This window comes from Vanessa tameamea, chromosome 30 (assembly GCF_037043105.1).
Source record: "Vanessa tameamea isolate UH-Manoa-2023 chromosome 30, ilVanTame1 primary haplotype, whole genome shotgun sequence".
Taxonomy (NCBI): Eukaryota; Metazoa; Arthropoda; class Insecta; order Lepidoptera; family Nymphalidae; genus Vanessa; species Vanessa tameamea.
In genome coordinates, this window is record NC_087338.1 from 2,602,685 (window position 1) to 2,618,304 (window position 15,620).

General features: G+C 33.5%; 1 protein-coding gene across 1 annotated transcript in view; it reads right to left on the reverse strand.

The window, feature by feature from the left end:
- Window positions 1–2,719: 2,719 nt before the first annotated feature.
- Window positions 2,720–15,620, reverse strand: part of LOC113391719 (putative fatty acyl-CoA reductase CG5065) — a 31,735-nt gene continuing 18,834 nt past the window's right edge. Inside the window, exons 2-13 of the mRNA XM_026627778.2 lie at window positions 10,577–10,788; window positions 10,178–10,335; window positions 9,144–9,234; window positions 8,388–8,533; window positions 7,793–7,902; window positions 7,564–7,647; window positions 7,065–7,173; window positions 6,413–6,489; window positions 5,790–5,952; window positions 4,965–5,115; window positions 3,928–4,034; window positions 2,720–3,243 (exon numbers count right to left, since the gene is read on the reverse strand). Coding sequence (XP_026483563.2) covers window positions 3,153–3,243; window positions 3,928–4,034; window positions 4,965–5,115; window positions 5,790–5,952; window positions 6,413–6,489; window positions 7,065–7,173; window positions 7,564–7,647; window positions 7,793–7,902; window positions 8,388–8,533; window positions 9,144–9,234; window positions 10,178–10,335; window positions 10,577–10,774 — 1,485 coding nt within the window. The 5' untranslated portion in view covers window positions 10,775–10,788 and the 3' untranslated portion in view covers window positions 2,720–3,152. The remainder of the gene's footprint in view (window positions 3,244–3,927; window positions 4,035–4,964; window positions 5,116–5,789; window positions 5,953–6,412; window positions 6,490–7,064; window positions 7,174–7,563; window positions 7,648–7,792; window positions 7,903–8,387; window positions 8,534–9,143; window positions 9,235–10,177; window positions 10,336–10,576; window positions 10,789–15,620) is intronic.

Sequence of the window (15,620 nt, forward strand, 5' to 3'; positions counted from 1 at the left end):
CTTGCATTACAAATATCTGCATATATTTTTTTCGGTATACCTTTTTTTCATAGACTAGCGAATATTGTATCAAGTAGTACCTAATCAGAATCAAATCATACTTAGATCAAGTCCTTTATATTAAAGTTGCCAATAATTAAAACCTTTGCATTTTAAAGTGTTTTTTTAGTAAATATTTTGCACCAAAACTTTAATAGCATTGTATTAATTTTTATTGGATTATAAGCAAGTGATTTATTACTGACCGAGCTGTGGAGATCTGGGTGACTTGTAACACAGGCCGATTACGATCAGAATTTATATTTTAATTAAATATTTGATACTTTTAATGCATTTTTTTTTATAATTGAAATTTGTGAACAATTATATTATAAATATAAAGAGGAGGTAGTTAGTAATTAACTTATTTTTATTGAAAACCCATTGAACTTACCTTTTTTGGCCATATCGCTTTCAGTGTATTATTAAAATAGATAAACTCGACACATAAATAAAACACATTCCTAAAATTATTTTTTGTGAACCTATAATAAAACAAGAGTTCTATGAGATGGCTCTCTTCTCCATTAGATTCTTGGATTGGCCACACTTTAATTGTTTTCTGTCATGGAAACATTTTAAATTGTAATTATGTAGTTTTTTTTTTAAATTTAATGGTATTAGGTGAATGTAGATTAAGATTCAACATTAAATTAACAGAGTCTAAGGTACATTTTAATAATGTAACATTTAATGTAATCTATGCAAATAAATAAATTGAATTGAATTAAAATGCTTTATAACAAAATTAAAAATGAATACAGATCATATTTTTATTTATAAAGAGCTGAATAAAATAGGATTGGGTCATTCTGGCAATATTTAAGTCCAATAAAAATAAACTCACTGAATATTACATTGTAATCTTTATTTAATGAATATACCACAGATAAAAAATAATAACAATTATCAAATAATATGCATTACATTTGGTATTTGGTAAAACATATTATACCTAAATAGAAATGCAAAATTATGCAAATTTTATTATGGAATATCACAAAGTACTATTATCATATTAAGTCACAATTTATTGAGGTTTTTAATAATAATAATTAAGATTAAAGTAATTACAAATTGATAACAAATACTATACACGAAAATCATATTGAAGTTGGGTCGTTTAAAACAACATATTGCTAATTTGCAATATACCACAGTTAAATTATTTGGCACTGCAAATTTTGCATTGTAATAGTTTGCAAAAAACAAATTATGAAACTAGTCTGTTAATGTCAACTATCAATTATAATTATTGTCATATACAGTTTATATTTACAAATCTAAGACTATAAAATCGAAAAAAAAAAAATAACATTGTTTATTTTATAATTAATACTAAAAAGTTCATTTATTTAATAAGATACTTCCAGTCCCAAGTCTTATTAACGAATATAAAACAATTTTATATAATATATGACGGTGGTGTAGTTTGGAGTTTAAGTATTAGGGTAATATGCGTGTGATATGTCAACATCACAGAGCACACTACACTAGTTTCACACTAGTTTTGCATATCGATAGACTATCGATAGTTAAGGTGTTAGCGATAGTATCAATAGTCTATCGATAGTATTGTCACGTGTCAATACTATCGATAGTATCGGTAGTATCGATAGCTCCCCATGATCAATACTATCGATAGTATTGCAACCATTACTATTAACCTAAACTATCGATAGTACAAAACTATCGATACTATCGATAGTCCAAAACTATCGATACTATCGATAGTACTATCGATATCCTGAATAGTTGTCGACTATCGATAGTCAAACTATTGCAACGCTGCAACGCTGACTTACTACACAAGTTAATTTTTAATATAGACTGTGACGTCACACCAAGCGCGCTAAAATGGACGCCGTTCAAATTTCCCGAATCTGTCTGCTGATGAAAAAACATTTTTTCATTTCATTTTTTATTTGATATAAGTTATCGCATAAAATATAAAAAAAAATACACGCATATTCCCTATTGCATAGCCGAGATTAAAGTTATTATATAATGAATAATTCTTGTACTAAGGTGTGATTTCTCAATTACAAACAAACATCAATAAGAGCTGTACAGTTTCAAAGTTTTTTTGTACATGAATATTAATAAATGAGAAATGTATTTTTCAGTTAGATTAGATAAACAGAAAATGCAGCTCAATTCGGTAAAGTATTTAGTTAATATTATTATTTTGTAAATAACTGCATTTCTCAATTTTATCTTCTTTCTAATCTGTACGGCTAATTCCAATGGCGGGAATAAACACATATAAACTTTGACATTGACGCATTTGACATTTCGCAATAAAAGTAAAAATAGCGGTTTGAATGTCATTGTAATTATCAGAACATTGAAAGTAAAATAATTGATTAGTATGGAAAATCTACCTACTTAAGTGGTATAGTGTTGTATTAAAAATAAAGATATGTCAATCAAGAACTGTTTGTACTATAATATAGTAGAGCTATGAGTAAATCGCATGGAATATGATAAACTAAAGTTTGTTTAGAATCGAAACCTTTCCTGCCATTGTAAGATTTTTGGAGTTAATTTTTTTGTTTTCTTACCGGTATATATGACTATTAATTAAGTATTTTAGTTAAGTGTTTTAGAGAGCGTGTTTCTGAAGATATAAGAAAAATCGTACGTTCTTGCTGTGTAACGTTCTCCTTATTTTGATTGATTTCTCGCAATTTGTAAAGTGATTTCGTGAAAAGGGACGGGACGCTGTTTGATTTGACCAATGAGCGTGCGCCGTTTTAAAGTTGGTTTGGGAGATATAATGTTTATGTTTCTGAGATGAGATGTCCAATGTTACACTATGATTTATCATTATGATTTCTCTAAGGCTCGTATATTTTGTTAATTTTCAATTTGATTACTAATACTATTTAAAGGAACATATAAATAATGACTCTAGCTGCAACTTAATCAACATATCGGTACAAATGCTTGAATTTGTAAATACATCATATAATTAATTCATTGAATCCAAATTGTTTACTTTCGTGATTATTATCGGAATTAATTTGTGCTAAGTTTTCTTTAGATATCTTTGTTTTCAAACATTATTTACTTATGTTATTTACACAGAGATATAATATAATTGAATAGCATCAACAAAAGAAACGTATTATATAATAATAAATGAAATATGCAATTAGGAAATAGATGACAAACTGGACTGCCTTGTCCAAGTAGTACAATCTGAAACAAAAGTGTTTATGTTATGTAATGTCACACTCAGAAGTGTTTATTGTTGTCTATGTTTTTTTTTTTTATCTATGAGATTTGTTTAGGGGGTTATTATTAAATGAAAGATAACATTCTGTTTGTTTAAACTCAATAGACTATAGCTTATGTAAAGAAAGAAGTCAATTTATGTAAAAGTAAAAAAGGCAGACTGTAAATTTTCCACTGGTGAGCTAAGCCTCTTCACTATTCGAGGAGGTACTAAGTTTACTATAATGCTGCTCCAATGCGGGTTAAATAGATACATATGGAAATTAAACGCACGCGGTTTTCCTTAAGACGTTTTCCTTCACCGGCGAGCACGAGATGAATTATATACAGATTAAGCATAAGAAAATTCAGAGATGCTTGCCTATGTTGAACTCGCAATGATCGGTTAAGATGCACGCGCTCTAACCACTGGACCATGCACCAACCCATATTGAGGCAACCTGGCGGAATAAGCATCCCTTCTCCTAGAACCTTCTCTTCAAAGAGAGAGAAGGTCCTAGCCCACTACTGGGACATTTATAGACTTTCTTACTTTATTGGTGTGGTCTCTAGTGTCTATGTTTAACGGTGAATACTTACCAGGTAGCCTATTTACTCCCGACCCTCTTAAGTTAAGTAAAAATTTAAATAAAATGATAAACGTCTTACTGTCTGTGCAGTTTCCTGGCCTGTGGTAACGTCGCAGGGTCTTCTTTGCAGCAGTACTCCCGAGCGCCCTTTATGTAGTTCCTTATGTAAGCACTCCAGTGCATAACCTAAGCAAATAAACAATAAATTAATGGATATTTTGATATTATTCTTTTCTCACTTATGGTATCCTCATATTATGGTATCCTTATATATGAGGTATACTCAATTATCGTTCTTCTGACCTTTTTTCGGTCACAGCTACTATTCTCAATGAGGAGCTAATTGCGCAAGAGATTAGGACGATTATACTACACAATTGTGTGCAGTGTGTGTGTTTGTTCAACCACTGATGAACTCTATCCCCTTATGCAAATTACGATTGGACGAAAAACTGCAAACCGCAAATCGGATAGAGTCCATGCCCACCACACGACCAACGGCTTTTTAATTCCTAAACGAGGAGGAGGACAATTGGGAAATTCGAAACTCCTGGCTTTTACTGAGAATAATGTCAAGGATGACAGACATACTCTATAACTTTGTAATCGAATAACTCGCAATTAAGAACCAAGGCCCACAGGATCTTCAGCGATACACGTCAACAGCCAAACCCACAAGACGCGTATACGACATTGTATCCTGAATAGTTAATTTTGGAGATAAAAATTATGGTTATTTAGTTTATGTAGGTTGCAAGTAACCATATTGATATAAAAAAACAGTTATTTTGAATACTTCAATTATATTAATTAGTAGAAATATTTAGATTAGTAAAAACTTGCTCGGGCTTAGTGCAAACTCATCTGGGTGGTATCATCCACTCTATGTTTTAAATACAAACAGCAATACTTAGTATTATTGCGTTCCGGTTAGAAGGGTAAAGGACCCAAAAGGAAGGTGTAACTAAGGGTATTAACAGCTTAGTGCCCATCATGTAATGAATGGTTATAATTTGAGTGCCTATATCTATGGCCTGTGACCACATACCATTGTGAAGGTGATTTAGGTGGCCCTTTAGTCGGTCCACTTAACTAATAAATAAATATAATTCTCACCTCCAAATTGGTGTAAAATATTTCATTATCGACTTTGGAAACTTGTTTAGAAAGAGCTCTGTAGTTATCGTTGTTGAAGAACCATTCCTTCGTGGTGTAGTATTGTAGGACGTCTAGACCGTAGCTGACGCGTTTTTGTATTTTTATCATGCTGGAAAGAGAAAAAATATGTCAACAGATAGTAGATAAAGTATTCCGCGGCATAGTTTTATGTTGTGCAATAGAATATCTGTTAAAAACTTCAAAGACTGGCAAATTTTCGTCGTTGATTGATGTTTTTCTTCAGCGCTGAGAATGAGTTCAAGTCAGTGCTTATCCGGATCGAACGGTATCAATCTGTTAGATTCACATCTAACAAATAGGCCTTCATCATAATCAGCTCTAATAGGTGATTAAGGTTAGATACGAGAACCATAAACTGTATACTTATGAGCCAAGATGGCCCAGTGGTTAGAACGCGTGAAGGAAAACATCGTGAGGAAACCTACATGTGGCTAATTTCAACGAAATTCTGCCACATGTCTATTCCACCAACACGCATTGGAGCAGCTTGGTGGAATATGCTCCAAACCTTCTCCTCAAAGGGAGAAGAGGCCTTAGCCCAGCAGTGGGAAATTTACAGGCTGCTAATGTAATGTATGTATACATATTACAGGACATGGTTGTCCTAATTCGATATTACAGCACGTTTATTAACAATATTTAAAATAAGTCTCTACGTTATATATGATATAGTCCAAATGGCTACAGTTGTGAGTTCACTCAGGCTGCAACAAAACAAATCCACCCTGACGGCTATGACGTTATAATGTACAGTATACTTACAAAGTTTTCTTGCCCATTAAAAACATGATTAAATCGACAAAGTAAGCTGGTAGGAGGTGAGTGAAGAAGGCTGCGATCAGGTGCTGGACCTTGGAGCTCTTCGGTGAACCCCCTGGGTACCAAAGACACACGGAGAATGGGAACTCTTGGACGTGAATACGACCTGAAATATAATATTAGGATTTAATTAATTAACAAGAAATATATAATTATTTTCGGATAATTGCGGATTCCAAAATTCAAATCATTTATCAAATAAACATTAATAAATAAAGCATATTATTCAACGCAATATTATAAATATAGATGATAAAAAAGCATGGAGATACTCGTTGCTTTTCAGACAGGATATATTATTATTGTAGAACGAAAACTGAGTGACGTGTACAATTATATTTGACGGCGCATTACTAGCGCCATCTTTTAAATTACGAGGAACAAGATTTGACAGCTAATCGGTCTGGCGAAGCTTCGTATCGATGGTTGGCGGGAATCTTGAACGCCGCCATTACGGTGGGGTAGTCAACGGCAAGCGCTACCACGTCTGCGACGAATCGAAAAGAAAATTATGTATCCCGTTGAATGTCAACGAGCTTAATAATAATATTGATAATTATATTTACCCATATCGAGTGCTTGGCCCCAAGTGATGGGGTTGTTACCGGACTGTGTTATGTTACAGATTCGAACCTCTTTCGGCCTGAAAATCAAATATTTTATTTCACTGTGTGTCAAAGGGCCAGCGTTATTATATACCCGAGAGATATAAATGCAAAGTTCGTTCATTCGACTTTAAGGTAGGGCTTTGGGCAAACCCGTCTGGGTAGTGCCGTAGATACAACAAACTTATCATTATCAGTGTAACTATAGGAGCAAGAGACATGATATCTTAGTTACGTATTTTGGCGGCACATTGGCTTTGAAAGAGATGGTAAATATTTCTGATGTCTATGGGCGCTGGGCGCTTACCTGACGGTAAGTGGTTACACTTCCCGTCAGGTGGTCCATTTCCCAGTCTGTATTAATATTTTAAATGGGCAATGCTCTAACTTGATCGATCTTGGATTATTCTGGATTTAATTTATTTATTCGAACACAAACAAGCGCATCACTTAAGTAAACAGTAAACAACATTCAAAGATATATATATTTTATAGTTATACAATTAAAATTAAAAGCAATGTACTTAAAATTATAAACTTACTATTATTTTTTCTTTAAATTATAAATATAATCCCAATAGTGTTTTATAATCGCAGTAAATTTGATACTTACTTTTCAAGAGCAGTTAAGTACGAAAGCAAAATACATGCATTCACGGCCATGTCGACTGGGATCACGTCCGCTGAATACGAGTCGTTGCAATGCATCGTGCGGATCACTCCTGACGAAAGACATTTAAATCCAATTATTTCAAATATCAGACACATTAAATTAAGTTTAATGAAAATGTTGATGCCGATAATGACACTTAATCAGATTTCGGTCAAAACGGCTATGCTAGAGATCAGTATCACTGCCCTCGGCATATTATAGTGCTCAAATGTAAGCACTTTCTGTTTTCTCACACATACAATCATAGTAGTATATAGTTCAGGCACAGGTTCAACGGTTAGACAAAAAATTAACAGGAATTTAACTTATTAACATTTGAAATGTACGATACAATGGACACACACAAATATTTGGTGAATGTCATTAATATAAAATGGGCGAAATTCGACTTCGGACGATCCTATCGAGACTACTAGACGTTTGTGTCGTTAGTTCTCACCTTTTCCAGCGCCAACTAAGAGTCCCGTCGGTCCGTTCATGTTGTCAACCCAACCAGGCAAAGGTTCCTTGTAGGCTGCCGTTACTAAAAACAAAAGTTAAAACAAATTTTACAATATGCTCTTGAAAAATTTTCACCTGCAAAGTCACTATTGCAATTGAAACTTGGTCGTTATGAAACGATAAAACATCGAAATGCCTTATACGAAAATATTGTTATAAATTTTTACCAATAGACGGTCTTGCGATTACGATGGGGTACTTCCCGACGTACTGCGAGACCAGATCTTCAGTGAGCGACTTGGTGTAGGCATACGTATTCGGTTGAGGGTCTATAAGTCTGGAATTAATAATAAATTTGGAATTAACTAAATGCTCAAAATTATTTATGCCTTCGATTTGAATAATTTTCATTTGCATAATATTAGGTTTATTCGTCTTTAAACTAGGGTTGCAACATTACTTAGTTTTCAATTGTGTGTTTCTTTTTCACTGGATCAAAAATATTCATTCTTGTAAAGCTTTGGAAACCAAAGCCATCACGTAAGGCCTCTCACAGTTCGTATCGAATGGTAGTCCCATCAGAATATTAAGAGTAAAATAATAGAGAATTCCTCTATATATTTGTTACACAGTTGGGTCATCTCTGATGAGAGGAACTGCAGTATTGAAGATCTCGGACAAAAAAAAACAGAGAGAAAACATAAAAATATTGGTTGTTTTGGAAACTTTCAAATATAACCATGTTAACTTAAAATCTGATAAACGCCTCAAATTTATGTAATTCTATAGATAAATAAACAAAAATATCGTCATAAAAGTTACTTCGGCTGAAGGTAGGTTAGAAGATCATCGTCCATCCACTTGACGCATTCAATGACATCCTGTGGTCTGTGCTTGGCTGGGTATAGACGTTCCTCCAGGGTGTGAACTTCGCAGCGGCAGTAGGAAGTTGAGACGTGGACGAAAACCTTGAAAATTTAGAGCATACTTAAACTACTCATTTCTCTGAATAATGTCTTTAATAGCTGAAATTGTTTAGTTTCCTAAAAATTCTAGTATACTAGTGACCAGTATTCTGCAACGTCCACTTGGTGTTAGGCCTTCATGCAGGCCTATTTGGGTAGGTAACACAAAGAAAAGACACCTGATTGAAAATTCGTTATATATAATCATCATGACCAGTGTAACTACAAACACAAGGGACATAACATCTTAGCTCCCAAGGTTGGTGGCGCATTGGCGATGTCAGGAATCGTTATTTCTCACAGCACCAAAGTCTATGGGCGGTGGAGACCACTTACTACCAGGTGGTCCTCGTCCATGTCCAGTGTGTTTTTTATTAGATTTTCGTGGGGGGGACTCAAAAAAATTGCCTTAATGTACAATAAAACTAAAAACTCGAATATGCAATCGCTTGTCAGTAATTTTTGGACTCAGTTTTAGTCAAAGTAAGACAAAACACTTTATAAAACAAGAGAAACATATTACGAAAGTAAAACAATTCTACACACAAATTTACTTGGACGAATAATTTCAGTACTTTTTGTTGAGATTTTCATACATATTAATATATCTCACCTCCAATTTTTTCATTCCATCGGCTAATTTGAGGACTTTTAAAGTGCCGACTGTATTCATGTTCACCGCGTCTCGTATGAACATGTCGAATCTGAAACATTACGACCAAGTGCAAACTGTTACTGAGGCGTTCATTACGATCAAAAGAAATTCATTCAATCAGGTCCCTTTTGAATCATTGTAATATAATATTAATCATACGTAAGGGTTTAACTTTTTTTTTAGATGTTGAAAAAGAATTACTACTGAGTTTTCTTTTCGGTAGAATCTGCATTCCGAACCGGTGGGAGCTTTACTTAATAGTATATTTTGATTTTTATTATTCTTAGGTAGAGAATATAGATTATATTTAAATGTATAATATATATATTTTCATTTAAAATGTCATTCAACTGCGGCTTTGGGCATAGGATTTTTTTTTTTTACCATTTGTTGTAAAAATAGTATCAAGTTTATGATGTGTAATGAACTTGCTTTAACGCTTGCTTAATGTCTGAGGGCATTTCCTAAAGTCACTAGATTTTTGGCGAACATTTTAAGATCTTCCATTTGTCATTTAGCAGTAGAACAATCCCGATATTTTCGTTGTTCTTAAGAAATAGATCGAGTCTTCTATTTGTATGAATGTCGTAACATGACATAGCGTTTGTTATGCTGAGACTAAATTGTATCGCCTAGCGATGTATCATGTCGTAGGTTCGATCCTGACTTTAAAAAAACAAACCAAAACTTTTATTTATTTGATATAATCTAATTAATTTTTACACTACGTCTATATTCAAATTAGTTATTTTTGTTTTTTTTTTTTTTGTTGACAGCATTTTTTTTATCTGTATTTTCTTGCTACGGTTCTATATATTATAGTTCTGTCTTTTCTAATATTTATAATAGCTGACCTACTTGATTTCAACAGCATGAACTTTAATTATTACTATAACATATTTATTACTTGTACATTATTATTGTAAAATTATTGACTACATAATATGAGTCAAAATAAATCCCAATATAGCAAATATTTTTTATGTAATTACCGTACACACGCTGCGCAGTGGAACAAAACCTCAGTTTCTTTCTGTAAAAGATCCCAGTCTTGTATGCTAATACCTAGATCTTCTAACAGGATATCGCCCTGGATTACTGTAATTTTATCGAAGGCTTTCGGAGATTTGTCTTGAAGATAGTCAAAAATCTGAAATCATAAATTTCATTTTTAAATTAAAATATTTTATACTACTCGCCACTAGATGGCGCTAGCCGGTTTCTACCTTGCTTCCTTTTTTTCTAAATAACCGAAATAAGTAAAATATTTAAATAAATATTAAAAGTGCAACTTGTCAAAGTAATTGGAATCTTTAGCCCACTTGAAATTATTTAAAATAAATATATCAAGTTTTACTAAATAGCATAACAGATGGCGTTGTTATATTTACTTGGCAATTTATGAAGTCGTCAAGTCGTTCTTTGGTATTTTGTCCTCGTTTCGGTCGCATTAGTAAATAAATCCTTTTTAAATCCGGACAGCATCTTAAAAGTTTTTCTATAAGAACTTTTCCCATAAAACCCGTAGCTCCTGTTATGAAGATTGTCTTCCCAGCGTAGAATTCTGACACGCCTATTGATGGCGCCATTTTGTGATTTGTATCTGAAATAAAATATTTTATTTGTTAAGTACATCCTTTATTATTTATAAACGATTTTAAACAAGATTGTGATTAATTAAAAATTGTTTATATTATTATCTGTACTAATAGCCAAAAGATGGCGCTGTAAAAGATAATGTGCATTTTGTGAACTTAATTTAAAAATAAAATAACGTGCTATAATATAACAGGTATCTAAAAAATACTGCTTAAATCATTCAGTAACATACACCGAAGGTCAATTTTACTATGTTTATAGGTTATGTATCCGAGAAATTTGTTAATAGACCTTGGCATTTTTTTGTACACTTTTACAATCATGTTGCTTAAAAATACAAGCGAGCGCGATGTATATCAATATATATACGTTTATAAAAAAGTTACGTTCTAAAAGTTTAAATTAAGTTTTTTTTTAATAATTTAGGAATACATTCGAGCTAATTGGCCACTAAACTTATGACATTGACACTAAATTGTCACATTATACATCATTATTGAATAGTTACGAAAACAGACTTACTTTGCTTATTTAAATTCTATCACAGATAATAGTTTAAAAAAAAATAGATATTGAAGCGAAAGTAGTTAGCCAAACAGTCCAAAAAGATCTGTCAAGTATTTCTACCTTGTTTTATTTTTATACTTCATGTCACTGAAGCTTGTAAGTAATCCAAAAGGTATTCCCGTATTTTAAAATGTCAAAAACTTAAGCTTAAGTAAATTCAACTAACAAATCATAATAATTATCACTTTATTGTTTTCCTATTCCACAAACACAACGATACGGTTGCGATTCAATTGAACTTGTATCGGAATAGAATCGTTATAAAGTTAAATTAAATTGACCACACCACATTATTTAAACATAAAAATATGTTTGCAAAATGTAATACTTAGGTTATAGAAAATACGTCATATGACATGATATTATTCGTATTTTAATATTTTTACAGATAATTAAAGTTATTTATACAAACATTTAAAGATTAAACAACTCTTTCGGAGGGCCCACGCTTCTACAAATTTGGGTTTGAATAATATTATGGTATATTACAACTTCTGTAACCACTTAACCGATTGATATATTCATAATATTTTAGTTTATAGGTCAGACATAGTATAGACATTTTTTTTGAGATTATATTATGTTATTATATTTTAGACATTTTATTCTACCGGCAAATAACATTACTCTGTATTGTTGTGTTCCGGCTCGAAGGGTGAGTGAGCCAGTGTAATCACAGGCACAAGGGACATAACATCTTAGTTCCCAAGGTTGGCGGCGCATAGGTGATGTAAGGAATGGTTAATTTTTCTTACAGCGCCTTTGTCTATGAGCGGTGGTGACCACTTACCATCAGGTGGCCCATATGACCCGCCAACCAATTCCATAAAAAAACAAAATTAACAGAGGCGTTGATCGAAGAAAATTAATAAAAACTATAATTGATACAAAAAATCTTTAATTGATATATAAACATTTGTAGATATCCAAAAAGGAAACTCAAAAAAGTACGGATGCAAGTCAGTGTAAAAATAAATTAAAAAAAAAAACTAAATATTGAATAACGAATACGTGCTTAGTGCAAATAACATAATCAGCCTGTAAATTTCCCACTGCTGGGCTAAGGCCTCCTCTCCCGTTGAGGAGAAGGTATGGAGCATATTCCACCACGCTACTCCAATGCGGGTTGGTGGAATACACATGTGGCAGAATTTCGGTGAAATTAGACACATGCAGGTTTCCTCACGATGTTTTCCTTCACCGCCGAGCACGAGATGAATTATAAACACAAATTAAGCATATGAAAATTCAGTGGTGCCTGCCTGGGTTTGAACCCGAAATCATCGGTTAAGATGCACGCGTTCTAACCACTGGGCCATCTCGGCTCTTAATGCTTAATGTGTTAATAATATTTGCCGCACGTTTTATGAGTTACTCGCTTTATAAAGATGATGACTTCAATAGATAAACTTAGTAAACCAATTAACACACCTCATAATCATACCTGATACAGAACAGAGTTAATTTACACAAGAAATATAAATGTATTTATAGCCTTACTAATATCATAAAGGCGAAAGTTTGTATGTCTGTGTGTTTGTGACTATCACGCAAAAACTACTGAATGGATTTTAATGAAACTTTACAATTATATAGCTTATACATCAGGATAACAAATAGGCTACTATTTATAAAGATATTGTGTTAAAAATATCTTATATATTTTGGGTCTCGCTGAAAAAACACGGTACTCGTTTCGCCCACGTGGATTAGGGGGAGGGGGGGTATATGGGACTCGCCCAGGATGCCGAGTGCGTCCCGATACATCGGAATACCTACTAAAAAACCAGCGGTATCCTCCGTTTTTTCGGCGGGCGCCACGGGATTGCTTTCGCATGCTACAATGACGCCTTGACGGTCGGGATTCCCGGGATACTGAGAACCCTCCTAGTCCCTGCGGCGCCTACAGAGGCCGGTGTGAATAATACCTAACCTAACCTAACCTAAAATGCGAGCGAAGCTACAGGCGAAAACTAGTTTATATATAAAGTAACAGAAGTGTATTCAATAATTTCAAAATAAGAATTATTTGTTCGTTATTAATCATAGTTGACACTTTAGAATGGAATCTGTTTCGTTATTGCGTAATTCATTAGTCGTTTAGGTTACTTTTTTTAGCTAAATTTACCTGTGTTGCCATGTAAGTAAATTATTTGAATAATTAATTTTAGCTATTAATATTTTTGTAAATGTAACGTAAAATAAAGTTATGACACTGTATAAAAATTTGATGAATTTGACGGGCTTTGTAGTGGTGTGATCTGAATCCGCAACAAATATTTGATAGCAACAGTTGCCATGCTCTAATCGTAATAACCCCACTGGGGGTGAGTTGTATACCATAACTGTCGTAAGGCGTAAGCGACTCACTCTCATTTGCGTGATCAAGGCCTGTATCTATTACAAAGGTCCTAACATTAGAAAAAAAAACGAAACTTGGTTTCATCAATTTGATTTACTAAAAAAAAAGTTTTTTTAATTAAAAAATATTTACATCAATTTCGATGTTTAACAAGCGTACCGTGACGTAACATTTTTTTTTATGGATCAAATATTTTACAACGCAACGGCAGGAGGCTCATCTGATGGAAAGTGACTACCACCACCCATGGACCTGGGGGCTTGCAGGTGCCTTTGCCGGCCTATGAGAAATATAAAAATCTCGCCTGAACGCGATAAACTAAAAAACTACCCAACGAATTTTCCGCAATGGACCGAGCGACTCAAAACTAAAACATAAGGTTTAGAGTAAATTGTCTGAAATAGTTATTGTATTGCGATTAAATGTTTTGTGGAGGTTTATTCTTCCCATGCGAAGCCGGGGCAGGTGGACAGTTTATTCTATTGGAAATCTAGCGCTGAGTTCAACAAAACAAAACACGGATATCTTAGCTTGTGAAGTAGATGTGCGTGTTTGTTAAGATTTTCATAAAATCTATAAGGTTTTACTCCAAAATAGTCGTAATATGGACATAAAAGAAGTAATTTGATTGGCTTTATATCATTTTCCTTATGCAGTCTAAAATTTTAAAAAAAACTATTCATCGTGTTTAATTTGTACTTTTTTTTTCTACCCCTTTTCTATGTTTGTAATACTATGTCAGTAATAATATTTTAGAACTAATTTCTACTTATATTATATAGCTGGAAAGTAGGTCTTAATCCAGGGTGCAGTGGCTGCAAAAAACTACGCCGATTATGGTCGAATTGTGCACAATTGGATAGGTGAGATTTACGCGTAAAATTTCAATGATCACTTTTCCGACAGATACTCTGTATATTAAGGAACATTGTAGACTATATTTAATATACTAACATAGTGTAAAAGGCGATGACATTATACTTTTTCATTCGACTCCATTGCAACAGATAATGAAAAAAATTGTTTTTTTTGTTTTTTAATTGTACACATGCCGTCATTTTACCTACTTTGCATATTTTATACATTTGTCTTGTCGTCGCATGAATAAACATTCATTTAACATCATGGCGACTTATATTAAATTTTAATTTCCATTGTAGTGAGTACATGGTATGTTTAAGCAGTAAATAAGACGATGTTCAACGTAAATTTTAAAAACACAGAAGACCGATTTAAAGGGATCGTTTTAGCTTTTTCCGCAGCGAAATCGGAATATTGTTTCTCGGATATGAGACGGGGCCAGCGTGTCAACGCCTGTAGCGTCCCACACAAGGGCCCGTCCTCGTCCCCAGGCAACCAATGGCGGTCTATCAGGACCCTTACTATCATCACGACTTGTTCCTCGAGGCTGCGTAAGAGCAGTAATAAAATCAATTATTGTATTCAATTATCTATGTAACTGATTTTATGAAAACAGTAACTACTGAGTTTCTTGTCGGTTCACGGTTCATACATTCCGGAACCGGTGGTAGCTTTGATTTTAATTTAATCAAAATGACGATTTAAAAAGAGCCGAGATGGCCCAGTGGTTTGAACGCGTGCATCTTAACCGTTGATTACGGGTTCGAACCCAGGCGAGTACCACTTAATTTTCATGTGCTTAATTAGTGTTTATAATTCATCACGTGCTCGGCGGTGGAGGAAAACATCTTTAGGAAACCTGCATGTGCCTAATTTCAACGAAATTCTGCCACATGTGTATTCCACCAACCCGCATTAGAGCAGCGTGGTAGAATATTCCCCAAACCTTCTACTCAAAGGGAGAAGAGGCCTTAGCCCAGCAGTGGGAAATATACAGGCTGTTGATGTAATGTAAAAATGTATAACGATTTAAAGTTCTCAAAAGA